The sequence below is a fragment of the Mizuhopecten yessoensis genome, unplaced genomic scaffold, assembly GCF_002113885.1.
Source record: "Mizuhopecten yessoensis strain PY_sf001 unplaced genomic scaffold, ASM211388v2 scaffold716329, whole genome shotgun sequence".
NCBI lineage: Eukaryota > Metazoa > Mollusca > Bivalvia > Pectinida > Pectinidae > Mizuhopecten > Mizuhopecten yessoensis.
The window spans coordinates 277,424-300,439 of record NW_018480062.1 but is presented as its reverse complement, the minus strand read 5'-3'; the positions used below and the strand labels follow the sequence as shown (position 1 = coordinate 300,439).

The 23,016-nt window shown below is 36.9% G+C and overlaps 3 protein-coding genes across 3 annotated transcripts; 1 reads left to right on the top strand and 2 right to left on the bottom strand.

The window, feature by feature from the left end:
• Positions 1–1,149: 1,149 nt before the first annotated feature.
• On the bottom strand, positions 1,150–11,116 carry LOC110443141. The gene is made up of 6 exons (XM_021487151.1): positions 11,023–11,116; positions 7,042–7,167; positions 6,402–6,678; positions 4,457–4,557; positions 3,396–3,528; positions 1,150–1,487 (listed from the first exon to the last, which is right to left on the bottom strand). The coding sequence occupies exons 2-6, from the start codon at positions 7,138–7,140 to the stop codon at positions 1,312–1,314; spliced, it is 786 nt and encodes a 261-aa protein (XP_021342826.1). The 5' UTR covers positions 7,141–7,167; positions 11,023–11,116; the 3' UTR covers positions 1,150–1,311.
• Positions 11,117–11,158: 42 nt separating this feature from the next.
• LOC110443140 lies at positions 11,159–13,534 on the top strand. The gene is made up of 3 exons (XM_021487150.1): positions 11,159–12,007; positions 12,642–12,784; positions 13,276–13,534. The coding sequence occupies exons 1-3, from the start codon at positions 11,342–11,344 to the stop codon at positions 13,448–13,450; spliced, it is 984 nt and encodes a 327-aa protein (XP_021342825.1). The 5' UTR covers positions 11,159–11,341; the 3' UTR covers positions 13,451–13,534.
• A 1,146-nt stretch (positions 13,535–14,680) lies between these two features.
• LOC110443166 lies at positions 14,681–22,836 on the bottom strand. The gene is made up of 2 exons (XM_021487209.1): positions 22,652–22,836; positions 14,681–18,303 (listed from the first exon to the last, which is right to left on the bottom strand). The coding sequence occupies exons 1-2, from the start codon at positions 22,816–22,818 to the stop codon at positions 16,911–16,913; spliced, it is 1,560 nt and encodes a 519-aa protein (XP_021342884.1). The 5' UTR covers positions 22,819–22,836; the 3' UTR covers positions 14,681–16,910.
• Between the last annotated feature and the right edge of the window lie 180 nt (positions 22,837–23,016).

Genomic DNA, 23,016 nt, shown 5'->3' with positions numbered 1-23,016 from the left:
ACGTATTGTTATGTTATTGTGATAAAGTGGAAGTTTATATTCAAATATTTTGTGGTGATTTTGTTATTCGTCATATATCATAGTAATAATACATAGTTCAGTGGAGGGAGAGCCGAGAAATAGATGTATTTAGAATGCATTTATTCTACAACAAAATTGATAACTGTTCACACAAACACGCACGCACAAAAATCATAACAAAATCGACCAACGTGATAAGAACGGAGTTGGGGAACGCACCAATATCCGGTAAATCTTTGAGATATAATCAACATGCGGTTTATGAAAGATACAAGAATCAAATATGACCGATAAACAACATTCAGTAATGTTCAAAAGTCCGTGTAGTTACCCATGCTTCGATATATGGTTCAATAGTTGACCGGCAGTTTGCTCAGTGGAAAGGTATACAACAGCTTTCAGGATCTCGTACCCAAAAGTCATCAAGCTGGCATGCCTGTCATCAAGGATAGTTAAATCACAGCATTTTGTCATCTGCGGATTCGTTAGATATTTGAATAACAGAACAGGAGGTGGTTTGTCAAATGAAAAACTAAAATAATATAAAGCTTCGTTTCCAAATCGTCAGCGGGGCGTACCTGCAGTTTACGACGCAAAATGAAGGCGCATCTGCATATCACAAAGAAACAAAAGCGCCATCTGTTACCCTAATTTCTTCATATTCACAGAGACATGCTGATTGACATTGATTCTGCGTGAGAGGAGTTACCAAACACATAAAAATGGCATTTTTGGGTTCTAAATGAGTATGGAACGGTCCATTCTGTCAAATTTTGAGTGCGTCTTAGAGATCAGGGGTTGTTAATGTCCTGGTCTTATGAGACTATTGGGAAAAACGGTGAATAAAGAAATGAAGACTAAATCTTTGAAAATAGCAGATAACTTTTTTCTCTCTTTAAAATTCTAAATATATTTTCCGTTGACCCGAAGGCCATGTGTCTGAAGCGTTTGCACATCATTTTGGTGCTAGCAGCAACCCATATACTTTCAAAATCCAATATTTGATGCGTGTGACCCTTGTGATGAAACCTCTGACGTTTTAATGTAGGACCCATCCGTCAATGGACATCGACATCGAATGACTTTAGCTCTTACCAAGAGGGAAATAAGTAAAAACAAAAGGGCAAATAGTATTTCAGCGTGTATTCAGAAGATATTACACGATAAGTAAAGATTAAAATATCAATCAAAGACATCTACGAAAATTCTAAAGTATCCGCGTTTAGACCGTATGCCTCTTTGTTCGGGTCACAATATCACTTATTTAAGTGTTCCGGAAATATACATATACTATAAAATATAACTTGAAAAGTCTATAGTATCATCCTCATTAACAGGCGGGACGTACGTCCTTCCTTCTACAGCGTTGTGGAAGTAAGTCTGGAACACTTTTTGAGTCATAACTGGTGCCTCGCCGCCTGTGAGATTTACATTAGGGGCCGTTTGTTGTGTTTCGGGTTGGCGGTCTGAAATAATACATTATTGCAAAAAAAATTGAGTGAAAGCTCACAAAGGCTACTGATTCACTATTTATCTTACCGATCCACTATTTACCTAGAAAGTACAGTTGTCTAGATAGGATGCTCTGCAGTTTTAAAATATATGTTCGGACAAGCACTAGAGAAATTTTACATTTGACCCCTTGCAATGACCTATACCTTTAAGTATAGACCAAATATTCGGAATAGGATTCATTAGTTTTTTATGAATAACAAAGGCTAAGTTTGTTTTGAGCACAAGTAGAAATTGAAAACTTATTTTGCAAGCTTTCGAAAACGCCTGTTTCCTTTGTCAAGCAAAAATGTAAATGACCGGTGTCTCGACTCTAACTAAACCCCTGAAAACAACTGACTAAGTCACACTGTGCCGTATCAGTAAAGTCAGCTGTCAAAGATCACCTGAAGACATTTCGCCCATTGCACTCTTATACTGCAGGCAGTCAGGGGGACGGGAAAACATGTTTACCCTTTCCGTCCCTTAGCAGATGTTAAAATGGGGTCATAAAGATGACTCAGCTGGTGGCCCCCTTCGTATCTGATCATCGAATTTCCTTCCCTCCTAACCCTGATAGATTCTTAGACTTTCCTTACATTCCACTTGCCTCCCTTTCAAAGAATCAATCTGGGCTAGGAGGAAAGGGGATTCGATTAACAGAGATGAAGAAGGCCACCAGAGGAGTCATCCAAATGAATTAATATGAGCAGAATAACCACTAAAATGCGAAGAAAGAAAGGAATGGTTTCAAAATCTTGTTTGTAGATGAACAAAAGCAAAACAAATTAAACAAGTCATCACATGGCCATTTAGAATGGACAATCCATGCGTAAAGTGTTCCCTATCATATGTAGAATAGATCGAAACGGTACAGGTGCCTTAAACACCCTTAATAACGTTAAAAAACATACTTAAATTACATGTAGTGATAATCCAACAGCAGGGTCAACCACCTCGTTGCGAAAAATAACCATTAGAAATACAAAAAATAGAAACATCATTTAAAAATCTTTGGTTGATGCAGAAACCCAACAAGCACCATAAAAACTACATTCGAACGTGAAATGATTGTCAACTTTAAATACAAATATTGTCACATATCATGTATATTTGTTTTACAGTATTCAACATATTGGGATGATTATATTTCTGTTAACTGTTGCCTTTGTTCACTGATCCGGATAATTTGCTCACTCCCAGCTCAGTTTAGCTGTTACTTACAGATATTACAAAACACGCGACATTCGTATCATACAGGTATATGTATTATATAGATTTGTAATTATCTCTATTATTGCAAAAATCCCCACGTTCAGTGTGTGCTAGATTTTGTTGACAATTTTGACACTTTTTACACCAGAAAATAAAATCCTAGTGACAGATTAATCTTTCGGAATTCTCAGTATTTTCCCTGCTGTTGAAGTACGGAGCTTCATCATCAACGTGAAAAGTTAATTCTCTGAATGAACACTTGAAATATTATTTTTAGACCGCATAGAATCACCAACATATTACAATAATGACAGTATCAGTAATATAATGACCTGCATAGTTCAATAAATGAGCATCTAAAAACAGAAATCTAATTGATGCAAATGTCGTCAATCATTGACTTATCGTGAATTGGTGGATCCACCATTGCACTGCTTGTTATAGAATTCTCGTTAAACTTTTGAATCAAATGAAGTTTAGAATAATCAAACTCCAAACCGTTTTCAACGAAATAACAGCAAAGACATTTAGTAAAGGAGGTCAACGATATTTTGGCAAAGAAGTATGGCAAGTAGGCATTTGTCAAGTGTATGCCAGCTTACGATACCTATAACTTGTATAGATTGTATTACTTTTACTATTTAACTTTGACACGAATCAATGCATACTTCGGTTCTGTTGCTTCCTTCGCCCAAATATTCCTTTCCTGTCCGACCTCTTTTCGGGTGCTGGTTTTGACCCTTCCTCGTCTAGTGTGGGCAGAGCTCCCGGAGTACTAGTGTCAGATTTGGTGCGTCCTTTCTATTAAAACAAATTCATTGGACAACATTTCTACAATTCGTTTAATGGTTTCATTTAAAACGAATATATTCAACTTATATTTTTTGTGAACATTTATGAAATCAAAGAAAATACAATCTGATCTTCTTAAACTTGATAGGAATTATACTTGTTAATGCGTGATTGGGTCGATTATGAATAATCCACAATGCAACGGGATAGGAGTTATCTAAACGGAAACTGTGGACAAAGATAATGTACATGTACATTTTGTATGTCAGAAACTGGTACATGTAACTCGACGAAGAGAGCCTAAGAAGGTTATCAATATACAGCACGATATTGACATTTCCTCTATTTAAGATTTATCCACTGTACTAAATGACAAAAGAATCTGAAATGTTCCGAAAGTCAAAAATTCGTAAAAAGAGAAATATCTGACAGCAAACCTAAAGTGAACCAGAAAACAAAGAGCTTTCGGTAAATATCGAACAAACTTAAAAAGAAACTATGGACCCCTACTGAGCTCATTTTCCTAGAAGATTGCGTAATAACGCGAAACCGTCGTGGAATAACGCCAAAAACCATCATTGATCCTCTTTTGCCTGACGTGACTCCCTGAATGAACTCCCAAAAATCTTCATTCTTGTCATTCATCTTAAACTGAACTGACAATTAAACGTGTTGCGTCGCTTTTGTAAGAAGCTTTGTGTTATATCGCGAAGGTTTTGAGTTATATCGCGATTTTTTTTTAATCTTCTGCGAAAATGACCTCAATAGGCTTTCGTAGAAAAACAACTTTTGAACTCCATAACATGTACTTTTTTAGCTACATATACAGATGTAAATGTAGAAATCAATTTGTCAATCACGGACTGGTACGTATTCCTGCCTAGTTAGCAGTATTGGACATTCAACTGTCTATGTCAGTTAATGTACATGCACCTACCCACGAGAAGATATCCCTGAGTCGCTGCATGGAGTTCGTACGGCTGACCCCGCTATGACTCGCTGCTCTGGGCAGGGCAAATCCTCCCGTGTTCTCCTGGACTGAAATAACATTTACAAAAAGAAAAGATGAATTAGACATTCATCACCCGTTCCGCCATAATGATACGTGTAAGCAGGTAGACAACATAGGTTCGACAGTTGACAGAAACCGTCTCCAAACCTAAAGACGAAAACATGATCTGGACAACACATCGTCTGTTCTCGAAACCAACTAACAGGATACAGGAAATTAAGTAGCTCATCACTTCAATGGCATTTCTTACCGGTCGAAAGCTGGAATATAGCTCCCCTGCCATAATATTAATGCTTTGGTGGAAACAACGCGTTAGGGAAACTTTATTTCTTATTTGTTGACTATTTCAATTCAAATGTGCATGGATTGGATAAGGAATCTTGGATTCTGAATGTGAAATAACCGTACATTCCTATCACATTATTTCATATTAGTTAAGGTACTGTTTATTGCAATCATTTCTGGTATTATATAGTTATACTATGTCGATTATCATACAGTTGAAATACTGGCATGAGGTATATAGAATGTTCTATTTGCCTACATGTAGGACCGTATTCATAAAACCGTTCTCTTGCACAATCCCAGATTCTGTCCTAATATCCATGGGTCAATCTCTTGCTACTGTGACGAACTAATAAAACTATTAATGATTCGGAAAATCTTCAGGTGAGACTAAACGCCAAATACCGTTTTCAGTGTTTACACTTGCCTTTTTGACCATGTCACACGATTTAAACGAAGGGCAAGAATTTTGACTTTTGCACAGAATCCATACTTTAGCATGAGAAGAGTTTTATGAAAACAGTCCATGGTCTAGGGGAACCAGTAACCTGCCGCATCCGAATATTATACCGATCGATACAAAACACACGAATATTGAAAAAATCAACAACAACAATATTCCAACCGAAATTTCAAAACAAAACCTATCTAGAGTCATGTCTAATGTTTTAATATCAATGGTGCCGTCTTCTCAAGATCAATAACAACTGGGTGAGGTCAGATCAGCACAAGCTCCGCCAATATCGACTGGCTCGGTCTCTTTATAGTAAGCAAGTCCTTCAGAGTTTTTTTTTAATAACACACGACTAATTATCTGGATAACGAATTCAATGCAAAAACAGGCCTATAGCAAAATCAAAAAACAAAACAAAAATAAAATAAAGACCATATTGATTTTTGAAATATATGAATGTTTGATAATGGATATTCCCCTTTTCTATTTTTTAACAACTTAGCATTAGCCCTGGGAATAATGTCCGGTCAGAGAAAACTATCAGTAGAGCTTAAAAGAACATAAAACATAGCATCTGTCCCTTGGAACTGGGAACAACGAAGTGTATATCCGGAACAACGAAGTGTATATTGGCCTCGGCAATACAACACTTGCGCGTTAATAGGTTATTCCAAATAGCGAGATACAAATATAACATCAGGATTGAACGGCATTTTTTCAATTTCATGTTGGTATGAACGCATAATCGGTTATATACATATTCATTAATTAGCGGGCGGGCTTCATGCATGGTAAATATGCATGTAACTGATTTGCGTTCATACCGGCATGAACATTGAAAAAAATACGTTCAATCCTTATATTGACATTCTATTTTTATTATTATTATTGACCTTAGTACCAATATTCCCTTATATTTCCGATATTGAAGTATTTATGTTAGTGCAAACGAGATTTTTTTAACAGTCTGTCGTCATCAAAATGTTTGCTTTCTAGCTTGTCTAATGTTATTCGAGGCAGGGAGGGGGGAATTAAAATGACGCTGATCCAATTGCGTTCATAGCCCTACATAGAGGAACTCGCAGTGGAAATGTAAATAAAAATCATGACTTTTTGTTATGCTAACTTTACCATTCAGTCCGAAGTGCCGAAGGGAAACCTTGCGTTCAATATCAACAGATATAGTGACTTCTTCCTCCTCTAATGCCACCCTTGCTAAGTGGTCAGATGCAGTCAGTTCGGACATGTCTAATTGTAAAGAGGTTATGATGATTTCCCCCTCATCATCTTCATCCTCCCCCTCAGAGTCCAACAAGGGGTGCCTCCTACCCATAGACTCGGGATCTGTTGGTCGCGACACGTCCGTGTTGGCACTGATGTCGTGGGCTGACACGGGCTGACCGAATTCCTTCATTAAAATTTAAAAAAAAACACATGGGTATACACTATATTATTTATATAAGCTTGACGACACTGGAAAGGAGTTTAATAATAGTGAGATACATATATATACATAGATGGAAAAACACCTTGTTCAAACAAAAACTGAAATGATATTATTTACTAATTTCGTAGTTTTCCCCAATTTTTATATCAACATTAAGTGAAATGAGGAGACAAAACCGCATTTTTTGAAGTGATACAGACTTGGTGAATGGTTGGCGGTCAAATATAGTTTAGAAATAGATTGCCTGTATACAGTTTGGGGTGTCTGTGTTTGAATTCCGGTCTGGTCCAGCATATATAAATCTGGAAATCGAAATTCACTTACCTCTACATCTTGGAAAGCCATGAGAGAGACCTGCGAGAGGGCTTGTACTACAAAAGATTCCGATCTATGATCCTGCCAGGCGTTATAATTACCGTTCATCGATATAATCTAGGTTCTGTTCTGTGGCTGGAAAAAATGGTAAAAAATGGAACCGAAGCTATACTTTCAATGTTGCGTTATATATCATCATATAAAATTCATAAGTTCGGAAATATGTATTTATAAACAAATTGATTTATACACAAACATCATAATACTATAGCAATAAAGGATTTGTTCTTGTCTGTCTTTTCAAATCNCGTTAATTACAACTTATATTTGGAAGTTGGATACCGGTAGCATGATACATTGTAAATTGATTATCATTGGTTGTCAGTATGAGAAGAACTTGAGAACGACTTGAGAAGAACTTGAGAACAGATTTCCCCATTCCCCAGCACTTGGGAACGTATAAATTTTCTCAAAAACCGCGTGTGGACTCGAGATTTTATCTACGTGCGAGCGATGAGAAAATTGTTCGAACGACAAACACTGAAAATACTGTATGATAAACTTTTTATCATCTATATACTACTACCTTATATATTTCTCCATTTGAAAAACTCAACTAAACACCATGTTTTCCAAATGACTTCTAAGCTCAATGGTAACCGATCGCCTGTGACAACCGTAAACAAATAGAAGTTTTGCGTGGAGGAATTCAGTGAACCTTAAAACTACGTAGAATAAATATTTTTAAAACAATCCTATCATCATTGGCTTTTCCATATGCACATTTACACCTGAAATTGTGTTGTTATTCTCACAATATTTTCCGGTAACTTTATATTGATATGTTTACGACGTCCTATTTTCTTACGCGGATCCTTTTTGTGTTGACACTATATTTCTGTTTTCGGACGTCATCTGGCGCGAGCAGACGTTCTTTTTTGAGAAAAATACGTTCCCAAGTGCTTTGGAATGGGAACATAAGCGGTGTGGCTGGGATATAAAACTTGTGTAGGCACTTGAACAATTGACTGGTAAATTAGTATTTTTTTAGTTTAATGACAACAATTTTAAAGCTCGAATAAAATCATAAAATAGAAATATAGTAGGGTAAACACGAATTGTTATCCAAGCATCTATATACTAAACATTTTAGTGAGGGAAGATGGTTCTAAAACAAAGAGAAGGCTCAACAAATCCAAAGTGAGTTGTGAACTCAAAATTGAAAAAGCAAGAACAAAACATGAATGGAGATGGAGACTTTTAAAACTGAATACAATAGGAATATGATCAAATATTCCAGGCTTCATCGACGACACACGGCATGTCAATCTTGGTCAAATCCAAGTGTTGTTACGACCTCAAAGTTAGAACTTGGATTGTGACATCAAAACCACTCTAATGAACATAATAAAAATAATCACCTCCGTGTCACACAAAGAAAAAAATATTTTCCTATTTGATCGCGATGGCGACCATAAAACAGGGAGATAAAATAAACAAAATATAATCAACACTGAAACGTGTTCTGAGTGTAAAATATTCTGCGGGGCAAGACCGAGATTCGAACCCTTTTATTTCAGATTGTTATACCATCGCTAAAACCAATTGAGCTACCTTGACAACGTGCGCTAGTTTTATCTAAACATAAGTTAAAGGGAGGTTATTAAATGTAGGAAAAAACGACAGTACAGTGGCACAGGGATTCTTAAATAACGGATACCATGCAATACATAATTAACATGGTAATAAATCCAGTTGAAGATTTCGCTGATCCAGCACACTATCGAATGAGGCGACTAATGTGCCCACTCAGTGTCGGTGGTTTTCTGCTGTCTTGGAGGATACCAACATTGATCTGGTGTCCCATTAGCGCACATGAGTAATTTATCCCTTTTTTCTCTCTATTAGCTAACCTTTCTTGTTCCATGCCGAAGCCACCCGGCACAGTATTCCGCCCGGTCACATTATACTGACAACGAGTAAACCCGGTTGTTTTGATTGCATTAATTGCTGAATGTTTAACCAGGAGAGCAACTACCATTTAAATGACATTTTTCTTTTTCCCTGTCTGGAGAAAGACCCCATTACCTCCTTCGTGTTGGCGAACGTTCAATGTCAAAGCCAGAAGCGATGGAAAACAGTGTACGAGAAAGTATATATAGCTAGAAACAGTACACGCTTACACAGTACCGTGTGTGAGATATATGATGCTTAATGTGCATTATGATACCCTAACTTATATCCCATATAATTGATTATCAATCTGCAAGTCCAGCAGATCATCTTTTTCTGGTAAGAAGGGAACTCGGGTCCGAATTATCTCACTTGACCAGCAGGGATCGATGCTGTTGTCTGGCGCGCTCGCTTAGATACGGTAATTAACGATGAAGGATAATTACAAATCAGTATGGTGCTGATAGGATGTAATATGGTTACGTGTTAATTTTGTAACCGGATGACGCGTTATTCACGACAGACTGGTCCGTAACGTACACGGGTGTGGAGGCCAGGAGAGGTGACTAGGGAAAACAGAGAAAGGGGAGGTAATTATTGTAGGGGGTCGGGAGTGGACATACTTCGTATTCATAACTTGGGATACAGGTATAGTAAAATCCGCTGTATTAAATCCCACATTCAACATACATGATCTCAGATCCAGTATGAAGAATATAAGAATGATTTCTAACATATTGTTTGTGAAAATCATTTTCATTCGTTTTCTGTGAGCGAAACGAATCTATCTGCTTTCCTGAAATGAATTTGGCTATTCAACTGATTGTAATTCGGCCGCAATCCGTTCTCAAGTTCTTCTCAAGTTGTTCTCAATTAAGTCGTTCTCAATTTTTTCTCATACTGACAACCAATGCTAATGAATTTATCATACTACCGGTAGGTGGTAAAAAGTAGTATATATAGATGATAATCCATAATTATCTCATTCATTATTTTCATACACAATTTTTACGCCAAATAGGGATGCATAGAAGAGTTTATGGAGAATTTACCGAGCAACAGTAATGAGACTAGCATCAACCCAATTGTCTCAACGTAATATATCTCATATCAGTAAATCGGGCAAGTTTGGATCAATTTTTCTGATACATACTTTTTTGATTTGGTTAATATTTTATTTTATTCTATCACAGATTAGTTAATTATAATATAACTTCTCAAACAGTTTTTTTCAATGCAGAGTTTACAATGTAAAGGGAAATAACTCGTGAAGATAGGTGGTTTCAAGCAACATTTTTTCTTTCATCTCTCTCCAGTATTTAAAAAACATGACAATAACTTGTAGCGTTGAATTCCAATAAAGTGTTTTTGGTAAGACAATCTTTACACCTTTGCATCCGACGTGTAAGTTACGGAGTGTCCAAACCGCAATTCAATATTTTTGAAATGTTGTTTGACATCTTATTTTGATAAAACTTAACATCCTGTTTGAGAGTGATCTAGTGTTTCGTCTGGTGATATTTATCCGTAGCTCAGTCGTTGAGATATCACTTTTCATCCCAGCATAAAAGTTGTAGCTTTGTGCTGAAATTTATTAATTATGGACTAGAAACGAAGCCAGGAAAATAATGACGTAACGCGAAAGACTTATAGCACATCATTGTATACATAAATAAGGTCACTCACGGTTACTTCGGTTACCCGACACTAGGTTTTTCTAGAAGTTGACCAGTTACAATCTTGATCTTCTACTATCTTACTTCCCATTTTTTAATATCAGACATCCAAACGACCAGACTTATCAAAGTATCATTAATTAAATATTTCAAAGACAGGTACCAGTCTAGTCCTTCCCTGTGTAATCTGCCTTCTAAAGGGGAAGCGGGGATGTTGTTCCAGCCTCCTTCACATCGACAAGTCAACTATATACGACCCCGCACAAACAGTGAACAGGGACCATTCAACTACAAAATAAACCCCACAATGTCGATACATAGCCTACATTTTTCCTGTGTACAACAGACAATTAAAACTTACCTCGTGTCTTTGGTGTTAGCCTACTTCTGCCATATTGTTGATTCCGGAAGATACTATGGAGATTTCGTGAACAACAATAGACTAAGATCTATGACGTCATACCGATTGTAGCCATGTTGTATTTGTTGCGCATTTACTAGAATGACGTCACACATCAAGGCACGTCATAATAGTATTTGCTGCATTGGCAACCCTCGAGTTGGCTTGTACATATAGAAGAAACAGTTTCTGTAAGGAAATTGGGTTGGATTCTAGTCAGTTAAGCTATAACCTGAGGATTTGACGTCGATGGTCGTATTTGATCTAGTTCTCTTAGGACATGAATGAAAACAAGCCTATCTGGTGTTTTGTCGACGGAAAAATACCAATCTTCATCGATAAATCAGAAGATGCCAAGTTTCCCATTCTAACGAACGGTCGAAGATACAAGAAAGATTCCAGAGAATGGCTTCATAAGACAAGTAAAAATCGAGGTAAAAACATGAAGCGGACCGTTGATAACAAAACAGAAACCATGGACGACCACAAGTCATACAGTGTCGAAAACGTCTATGATACTATGGACACTGGGAAGGAATCTGGCGGGTCGTCGCCGCCTTTAAATTCCTTCGGAAGCAATGCAGATATTGTGGTAAATCGAAATGGTATTCGTCTTTCGCCTTATCATTTTTTTGGCAATGAGGACAGAGAATTGGCTCCAAACCAGATCACCACACGCGGGTGTATGTCTAGATCTGAATCCTCAAGGCGCCTTCGGAAGAGAAGGTTGTCATGGTTAAAAACCGAGAAAAATGAAAATTGCTGTATAGAGGTCGCGGAGAGAAGCAGCCAACATGATATAAAGCTAGAGCATACCCGTTTCCGACCGATAGTAGACGCTGTAGGATTAGGAGCAAGCGAGCTGTTGGACCCGATGGCGGGAAAATCTCATGGAGATGTTCATGGTCATTCTCTAGAAATATCCACGAGCTTTTGGTTCGATTCGGTAAGTCAGCAAAACTTTTTACTGATTGTGTCAAATATTACTGAGACTCTTCAAGAATGTTCAAGGTAATCTATAAAAGAGATTTAACATCTAAAAAGTGAGTGTATATGTATAGATATATTTGCACTATCTTTAATTTTTCCAAAGAGAAAGCGGCCGACTGGTAACAAATTAAGCGTGTTTCAATATCTACATGTATAATCTTTTAAAATAGTTTTACACAAATTATGCAGGGATTTGATTGGCTATCATTTATTAGTATAGGAACATTGAAATGCGCCGCGAGAAGCTTCCCGAAGCTTCCTATTGGTGTCGACTACTATATCAACTATTTACCCGTAATGGCATGTGATGCATTACAAATCGTACTATACATGTATATAGTAATAGGTACTGATGTGTAACGCTCCTAACCGTATAAAGCACGGAATCTTTTACATGGTTTCAAATTTGAATATACTACTATAAGTTATATCAGCAACAGAGACTCAACTGTACTTGACGTATTTTTATTTCAACATTTCTGTTTTGATTTTTCGTGCGACCGGCTATGATATTATGTACGTGTATCGGTAGAAATAGGAATAAATAAGAACTACATCTGAATATACCCATTTTTCTATAATTTTCAAAGGAGGACAGCATTGATGACACTTGTTGGCGTGAGACGAGACAATCATTGTCCGACTCTTCTCTGGAGGACTTCGTTCCAGAACTGGAGGAAGGCGCTCGTCCGATCGACCCAACCCTTATAAGGTCTCCCGTCCCAAAGAAAAGGTAGGAAATTCGGACCAATATATGATATGCTCTAATGTACACGGAATTGAAAGAACTATTCCATTCATGAAGATAATATATTTACATATGTAATATGAAAGCAAGTAGTAAGTTTCCGCCGGGTAGTTTTTGATTTAGAATTCTACGTTAACCTTCAAGATTTTTCACTGTGTATGTCTAGACATACTTCAACACTATTTTATCAGACTGAAACTTTCCTTTTTTTTATGATTGATACGGACGGTCAATATTAATCATAGAACTAGATATTAATAAAAATCTTGAAAAAAATAGTGTATGCTTATATGCTACGCTACTGGAGTTTTTGAACCTTTGGCAAATGTGATTTGCTAGGTACGTCGACGACGTTTTATAACTTCAAAAGCTAACAACTCGTTTAATTTATTTGCAATACTATACTCTATCTAGCTTATCTAATAAAACTAATTTGTAAACTCGTAATTTATATTAAGCAATTTCCTATTATTCAGGGAGAGATTGACAATATCGGAAGATTTTGATCCCGAGTGCCAAAACAATACGGACCCCTCAGGACAACTGCTGGTCAGCCATTCCTTCCAAAGCTTGTGCAGTACCCCTCGCTGTTCTCCTTGGAACGAAACAGACTCCGAGCAGCATCTAAGTTTACAAAGCAACGTAAACTAATGTCACGAATTCAGTGTGAATCTAAGCGAACATTTTTTGAAAAAATACTTCATTTGGTGATAATTTCATTAAAATGACTTAATTCTATTATTTTTGTTGTACTTATTCATTCAAAATAAGCCGAAGTGCCCGAATTTTCTTTAAATAAGAAACACAGCTCTCTACCTCCAGATGAGATTATGAACCCAGTTCACACAAAGATCTACTCTCAGTAGGAACAGGTACCTTTTTGACACAATTCCATTTTCAAACGCATTGATGTCACTAATTTTGTACATTTCTTTGGAATATATGTATATATGTTTATGTCAAACACAAAGATTACCTTTTTTTAATCGTGGGGATCATTTAAAATCGATTGAATATATATTTTAGTAGAACTAGCGACGTAAACATTTTATGGCAAGCGACACCAACATCCTATACCCAGCCTCCCAATTAACCCCATTGAAAACCCTAGTTTTTGATATGCATTCGAAAAATCATTCCATGTATGTCCAAATTACTATGTAATTGTCTTGGTCATTTCTATATCTTACACACAACAGTAATTGCCTTTGTCTCTTGTCACAACCTTCATAATGGCATGCTATGTCTGCATGCTTACTGGATTGATGTCAAGGCGCTAGGTCTTTTAGTCACTTGAGAATTTTAACAAGTTGAAACCCAGTAATTTTCAGTAAATATGCAGGTCAGTTCTTACTACAATTTTTTAGCACACCCTGTCAGCAAGCTACTGTATTTGCCCAATACCATGGCTCAATGCCTTTCTGTTCTTCAGAAGACATTGGAATACAAATTCTACCTCTGTGACGTTTGTCAATGTGATTCTTGCATCAAAGCCTAAAAAATCCACATGTACTTTTATAAACAGATTACCAATACCTTTTATGGTAATTGCGATGTCAGCTATCCATTTTCATGCTTGTTGTGTGTTTGTAATGACCTTTACAATTTTCTGGAGTAGTAACAAAATAAGTTCAGCATTAAATAACAACTATCAAGCCAATCACAGCGCCAACTCTTAAGGGACTAACTCCTATTCTTTCTTAACCTGAATCCCTATCACCTAGGGATACTTCCTACCAATTTGACTAAAATCCATCCAGTAGTTCTTGACAAAAAGTTGCCAAACCAAGGTTGACAGATAGTAACTTGACTCACTTGACCTTGTTCCTTTGGACCAGGTATATAATTGGGCTTTCATCTAAGTGAAATAAGGTTCACCAAGATATACAAATTGATCATCTTGCTTCTTGTCCTGACTTGGTCCTGAGAGTGTTTTGCAACACATGTCTAACCACATGTACAAGCCTCATCTGTCAAAACCACCTAATAAACAAGTCCCTAGATGGTATTGAACATGACAAGGCAGGAGCTAGTGGCTAAACCATGACATACACACCTAGGTAGTTTCATGGGAATTTTGAAAGTGGACGATTAGTTATGTTTTGGAAAGCAAGATGAAGTGATGATTGATAAAAACATAACAATGATTTGACCTTTGATTCCTGCCAATAACCTTGACCTTTAAGGTACGGTCACTCACCATACTTTCTCTATTTTGATGATGCACATTTTATATAAAAAAAAATAACAGGAAAATGTGATAGCAGTCAGAAATGATAGTCCAGAAAATAATTACATTTTGTACAATGCTTTGACCTTTGACTCCTTGATGTGACCTTGACCTTATAATATTTTAAAACATGTAGATTTGTAATTACCATTTGAGTGTTCAGGATACACTATCTAGTCACGATATATCTATCTGTGATGTTCATATGGAAATGAAGGTCCAGTCCTTATGAGGATATGGTCAGAAGGTGTACAAACATACATGGATGGACAAACAAAGCGACATCTATACACCTCCTGTCCGTCACCTTCCTTTTTTCAACAACTTTAACAAGTTTAACAACTGTCAACAGCTGATGGACACTGCACCACCACACAAGTTTCACTTACGGTTTGGTTGTGTAAGCTGATAGATAAAACAACTGTAGTGCATACAATTTTATTAACAACAATGTCTGGGGTTATTGCATGTTAAGCCCTTTTACCCCAGGTCGAGGGGTGGAGATTAACATCAACTCATACACAAAGTAGGGGGTGGGCTTATTTCAAGACAAAACATTTGATAAAATAGCACTTGCCAGCATTTTAGGGCTGCAATGATATATATACCTAATGGTATGATGCTTATGATATGATATGTATCACAATTAATACACACATCAGCTCAAACGGTCAACTTCATAATGATCGAGAGCAGGGTTTTATGGAGATTTGCCTAGACTTCGTAGTAAATACTGTCAAAATATGTTTTTGTACGAGTTTTAGTACTTTTGGGTATGACTGCGCAGTGGACCACATCACAATTGAAGAATTCCAAAACAATAAGTAAACTCTTAAGGGTTGATTATTTCAGTACCCTTAAGTTAGTGCATCATGATACAAGCAAACAAAACAATCTGAAACGATACACAAAAAACATATTGTGACACAATATGGTACAATATATCATTGCTGTCCTACAGCATTATTGACTCATTCACCCCTGAAGACACATTTGAACTCTTCAAATTCAAAGGTTGGTATAATTCATTATGAAATTTCAGGGGTGAATGAGTTAATAATCATATAAGATCATAATACAAGTGTAGTGATGTTGTCCATAACATCATTTCATTTAGTTCCTGTAATGTTGTCTTATACACCTAATTTGGAAATACTGTTTACCAGTACATTAACTGATCAGTGAGATAAGGCCAGTAATCCCAAAAGACCAATATCAGGGACCTCAAATTTCCGGCAGGACACTTACTCCAGGATCTGGACATGCCTGCAGCTGTATGTACTGCCTCAGTTCCTAACCACCATTACCAAGAGCAATCATGCGTTTCTTATATTACTTTAACTCATTCACCGCTGAAGACACATTTGAACTCTTCCAATTCAAAGGTTGGAATAGTTCATTATGAAACTTCAGGGGTGAATGAGTTAAAAGTCCATTCACCTGAAAATTACTTATGATATTTGACTGCTTTAAATACATATTGATTTATAAATCATGTCACACAGACCTATGCAAGTTTTGGAGCAAAAGGTTTCATTCAATAATCCAACAGGTGGTTTAATTAACATCTGTATAGACAGTACAAACTAACTCCAAGGTAAATTCTGGTACACCTGTTTTTGAAAGTACACTCGTCTTGTATCTACAAAAAGAAAATGCGTGGCCCTACTACAGATTACTATGTATACATTACATGTACAACTGATCCCGATGGAATTTATAATGAGCATATAAAAAAAATATAAATTTCTCATTTATTACGCATTGCGCTGTTATATTTGATTCATTAAAACAATAAAAGCATAATTATAGCATGTTTCAAACATACTGCATAGCTGTTTGAATCCAAACCTTACTAAACCTAACAAATTATTCCTTTAATTATTTTTTGATCCCTGTGCCTTGCAGGGCCATCAGATCCCATGTCTTTGAACTAGGTAACTCTTGGGTTTTAGCTTGTTGCAGTTTCTTTTTCTCTTTTCTACTGAGATATGTTTTGGCAGGGCTATTTGTTATTTCAGATTGTACAGCATCGCCTTGCTCTTGGTCCATGTAAAGTCTTTCCACACTGTCCGACCCAATGTCCATCATCGAAGGGAGATTTGAACAGGACTCGTCATATTGTGACTTTGACCTTGATGAAACATGTGACTTTGATGTCATTATTGAATCACCACCAATCTTTGATTTCGATGAATCATGAGTCCCCGACTTAAATAAATTGCTGATCTCTGACTTTGTTAGATCGTCATTCTCCAAATCATGAATCTCGGATAAATCATCAATACCTAATTTCGGTGAACTTCCATATGGTATCTTTGGTGAATTAACAAACTTTGATTTTGGTAAATCACTAAACTGTGCTCTTGGCGATGCATGACCTAATTTTGACCTTGATGAATCTCCATACTGTGACCTTGGCAAATCAGCCGATTTTAACCTTGGTAAATCACCATACTTAGATCTTGGTGAATCATCAAACTTTGATCTCGGTGAATCACTGAACTTTGTCCTAGGTATAGTATCCGACCTCGACTTTAGTGTTGTTCCATACTCCACCCTAGATGAATCACCCGATTTTGATTTTACATTTAGAGAGTTACCAAACTTTGACCTTGGGTCATTTCCATATGGTGACCTTGGTGAATCACAAGATTTTGACTTTTCCCCATAAGGGGACCTTTCTTTGCCTGTATGTTGTGACTTAGGAGCGTGTAACATTTTCTGTGTTTTTGTCTCACCCTTTTCCTTTTCAGCTGTAACAGGTTCCAGGCGATTATACTTTGCCAGTATGCTAGTGAAAGGATTGACTCTCAGCTGAGCCAATTGCTCCTTGAAAGAAGGCTCTTTTGGGAGATCAGAATAGGAATGTTCATTGGTAGGCATTGGAAGACCTTTCAGTCCACCACAGTTACTTAACAAGGACATTTTATTACTCGCTGTCAATGAATTAAGGACATTTGTCAACCTTTCATTCCCTTCCACATTACCCTTTTGAAGTGCTTCCAAATTGTTCTGTACTTTTTGATTATATTTAATTACTTTCTGTTCTGTCCATATCTCTCCCGATTTCAGAATTCGTACTGCTGTAAATCGACTAACGGGAAAACTTTCGGTAATCTTGTCCAATGTCCATTCCTCTGGAAATTCTTTATTGAGGAACTTCATCTGTTCCATAGCCTCCCATGTCAATATTGGTGCTTCCTTTGGCATCGGAAAATTTTTCCTCTTTAGAATGTTTTGCTTTACAAATTTCCGATGTTCGTTTTCCATCCTGTAATGAAGAAATTTGAGCTATAATTCTTTCAACAAACAAGCTAGTACCTAAAACATATATACATTGAACTTGTGAAATATCATACAGACTATCGGTTTGATTTTCCAATCGATAATATACCACTTACTGTAAAATCATTAACTTTCGTGGGACATTAAATTTTGTTTATTTCGTGGATAACAAAAATCCACGAAATGAAATCCCCACGAAAACATCAATTTGGTATGATATAGATAGGGGAAAATCAAAAATCAGTGAAATATAATGTCCTTGAAACAGGCTAGTACATGAAAACCACGAAATTTTAACCTCATGAAAATAACTGATTCTATGTAGTATATTAATGAATATAGTTTCTAGATCTGATCCACGTAAATCAATGAACTAACCTTTATGCTGTTAATGGACTTCATGACATTTTGTGAGATGTAGCTACACTGTCAAGTGGGTTTTTATCGCATCATTATATCCTTGAGTTTGTCAGTGAAAATAACCATATAACATTTTTTCTTACAAACTAATGCAATATGACCTTTTGTGACATTGTAATTTAAATGATGATAAAATTATATGTCTCTGACTTCCAGTTTACATACATTATGACATCATAATGGAGACAGTATATACAAATATATGTAACAGGAGAGGAAAAATGCACAGCCAGACTAGGGTTCATACCCGGGACCCACCAAACTCTAGACGGACAATCTACCAACTGAGCTACCTGGTCAACGACGATCAACCCAGTCCAGTTCTGCTACATATGCCAATAGACAAATGGCAGCCTTTTTCACTTATAAGAATGATGAAAAACTAAACTTTTTTGCAATATTAACTAATTCTAGATTATAATCATGTGATAAAAAGGATATTAACGTTACATTGTTTCCATTTCATTTCATATGAAATAGATGAATGTTGCCAGGAATTTTTCTTTTTTTTTTGCTTGTTGGAGGCTCGCAAAAATGAAAGTAGACACTCATATGCAGTGTAAGAGTGTATACATTTATGTATGTTGGACACCATGCAATCATAGATTCACTTGGATCATTAAGCTGACAATTGGTGAATTGACTGAATTCACATATTTCAGTAAGCTGACAATTGTGGATTCGTATTGACCGATATTATGTAAGCTGACTATTGGTGTGGATTCACATGTTTCAGTAAGCCGACAAATGTGGATTCACATGGACCTCCAATAGCTGACAATGTGCAGATTCACATGGATCAGTAGTTATAAGCTAACAACTGGATAGTTCACATGTATCAACAAGCTGACAATTGTGGATAATAAGGTATCTGTATATCTCCCTAGCTTATCTGCATTTAAATCCTAATATGAATTCAATTGTGAAGAAACTGTACAACAGGTCCATATGCGACAAATGTCAAAACTAGCTTTGTTAAAAAATGTTAGAGACCATAAACTAGGACAGATAATATAGTTTATAACAGGTAACATGCCTATGACAAAACAGCAAGCCAAGTTTTGTTAAAATATAAAGGTCACTCTAACGAGTGTCTAGGGAGGAATTGATTAATGAACTCCTAGCTATAATATATAGGTGTGTGGAAATCTCCCTGGACACTCATTCCTCCAAAATAGGCATCTTTATCAATGTATTTCGGTACTTTCTACATGAATGATCGACCTTAAATTTTGTACACACTTAGGTAGGTACATAAAATTAATGAATTGGACGATAAATATCAAAACAAAATAAAATAACTAATTCCTGGACACTACCTGGAAACTCATTACTCCCTGGACACTCATTAGGGTGACCCAAATATATATCTCACTGTATATACATGTATCACTACCAAATCAAGTTATCTGTATTTGTAGAAAAATGTTTGAAAACCAGTTTCTTCTGGCGAATCACCACAGGAGCTTGAAATTCTGTCAAAAATTAATAATAACTGTAATCCAAAAAAATACCTATCATGTGCTTCAAAAATAGAAGCATATATTACAGGTATTTTTTTAATTACTGTTATTATTTATTTTGGACAGAATTTCAGGCTCCTGTGGTATTACCAACGGATAGGAGGGGCACACTTCAAACTATAATCACTGTGGAGGTGAGACTTGAATGTCTCCACAGTGGTTGACTGGACAATACTGTTCGAAAGTAGCCAGAGTATCCTCTGACCCTGACACCAGATTTAGATACTTTGACAAATAGATGTCTGTTGTGGGGGCCCAACATCAGACATCTATCTGTCGAAATGTCTAAGACTGGTGTCAGGGCTAGATGTTTGGTTTTTATTTTTATATCATCCTAGCAACAGCTAAGGTCATATAAGGAATGTGTCCACGAATAGTGGGGCCACTGACAGCTCTTTTAAAGTGCCACTGTACATTGAGATGTCAGAACCTGGACACGGTATCAATGACACCACAATCTGTCACATTATACTGACACCGATCCAACCAGTATTTGCCCTGACCGCCACCCATTTAATGCTGAACATCAAGCAGAAAACGGTTAGTACCAATTTTAGAGACTTTGGTTTGTCTTGGTCATGGTACAGCCACAACCTCCCTCGCTTAATTGGGCCAACGCTCAACATCACGGCCAAAAGCGAAATCTTGCCAAGAGAGGCATAAGAAAACGGAAAGACAGTTATAAAGAAGAGAAAAGATAGATCCCAACTATTGCAATTGGGTGCAGCAGATCAAACTTCTCTTCCATGCCCCCAGAAGGATCCGGAGGGCACAAAAGAAATCCTCGATTCTGCAGGGGAAACTCAGTATTAGTCCGAAAGTTGGTTCCAGTTTAAGATGGTGGGGGTTGCCCAATCAGTGGCTTGCTCGGACCTCTCTCTCTCTCTGACTCTCCTCAAAATATCTTTTTCTTCCCTTAACTCTACCTTTTACTCCATTTAAGTGATGGCGGACGGTCGGGTAAGTCTTGTTGGTCAGGATCGTCAGCATCACTTGCTAAATCAGACTGTAATCTGGTGCCAGTACAAACCCAAACCTGTCTTATCCTACCCTTTTCCTTCAATCTGTTGCCTTATTCTCCGAATAACTAAGTAGATAATTATTAATTATTTTGTAATAAAAACCCAATTTCGTGACAAAATCTTCAATTAGTTGAAGGTGGTCACTATACAGTATATGGTAGAACTAGAACTAGCCCGAGTTTCCTCTGGTTCTTTCACCAGACTTAGACATTTTGACATAGGCCTATAGATGTATGGTCACATATGTATGTCAAAATGTCTAAGTCTGGTGTTAGGGCCAGAGGAAACTCTAAACTAGAACTAGAAAGATCTAAGCTAGACTGTTTCCACGAATATATGAAATACAGCACACTTGGACTATTTGTTGATGACAGCATAATATACAAGACAATAAACAACAAAGAAGACACATTAAAACTACAACACGACCTCGATGCAGCAGGACAATGGGAGACAGACTGGTTAATGCAATTTCACCCCGACAAATGTAACATACTTAACATTAAACCGAAACACAACAAAATACACCATGATTACAAACTCCACAACCACACATTACACAAAGTAGAAACAAGCAAATACTTAGGACTAACACTACAAAACAACCTACGATGGGACAAACACATAAACAATATCACAGCCAATGCCAATAGGTCCCTAGGTTTTCTCAAACGCAACCTGAAAATAAACTCACCACATATAAAAGAACATGCATACAAAGCACTAGTTAGGCCTAAACTTGAATACTGCTCTTCCATTTGGGATCCACACAACACAAACCAAATTAAACAAATAGAAAAAACACAACGAAGAGCAGCACGCTACGTACAAAACAGATACCACAACACTAGTTCCGTAACAGACATGATCCACACACTTCAATGGCCAACACTACAAACACGACGCTTATACACTAGAATTATCCTTTTTTACAAAATTATACACAGAATCGTAGCTTTAAACCCAACACATATACTCACACCTGTAGACCCCCGCACCAGACAGGTACACCCGTACGCATACAAACACATATCTGCTACAAAGGACACCTACAAATACTCATTCTTCCCACACACAGTAACACAATGGAATCTCCTCCCCCTAGCAGCAGTCCAATGCACAACACTAGAGGACTTCAAGGCACACTTACCCTACACAGCCCTTGAAGCCCTCATCACACACGTGCACTAGTACATACACCAGATTTTAACTTTTTATGTATACCTTGCACAAAAAAAACCAACCCCACCCCTAATCACTATAAATAACCCCTTCACGCCTCTACAATAGGACCCCCATCAAACTGATGGAGCCCTCGTATAAAGAAGAAGAAGAGAAGAAGAAGATCTGTTTTTTGACGTGCTCGTACCTGGCCATGTCAGAACGGCCAAACACCTCTGGATCTTCATCGAGAAAAGCTTCTTCTTCTTCTTCTAACCAGTTGTTGTTTTTTCTTACTGAAATGTTCACAACAAAACGTGATAATCGGCTGTAAGACGACGTCAAAGACCTCAACCCTGACGTTAACGTCAACATGCTGGCGGATGTTATGTCAAAAAGTCAAAAAACTGTATGGAGCCGGAACATGCATTCCGGATGGCTTAATTAATAAATGATTTAGTCATCTAATGCAACAATTAATTTAAATTTATTTAAACACATGAAATATTTCCTAAAGCATAACATTATGTTTTTTTGTCAAATGTCAGGATATAAATGCCTGATCCGGTTTGA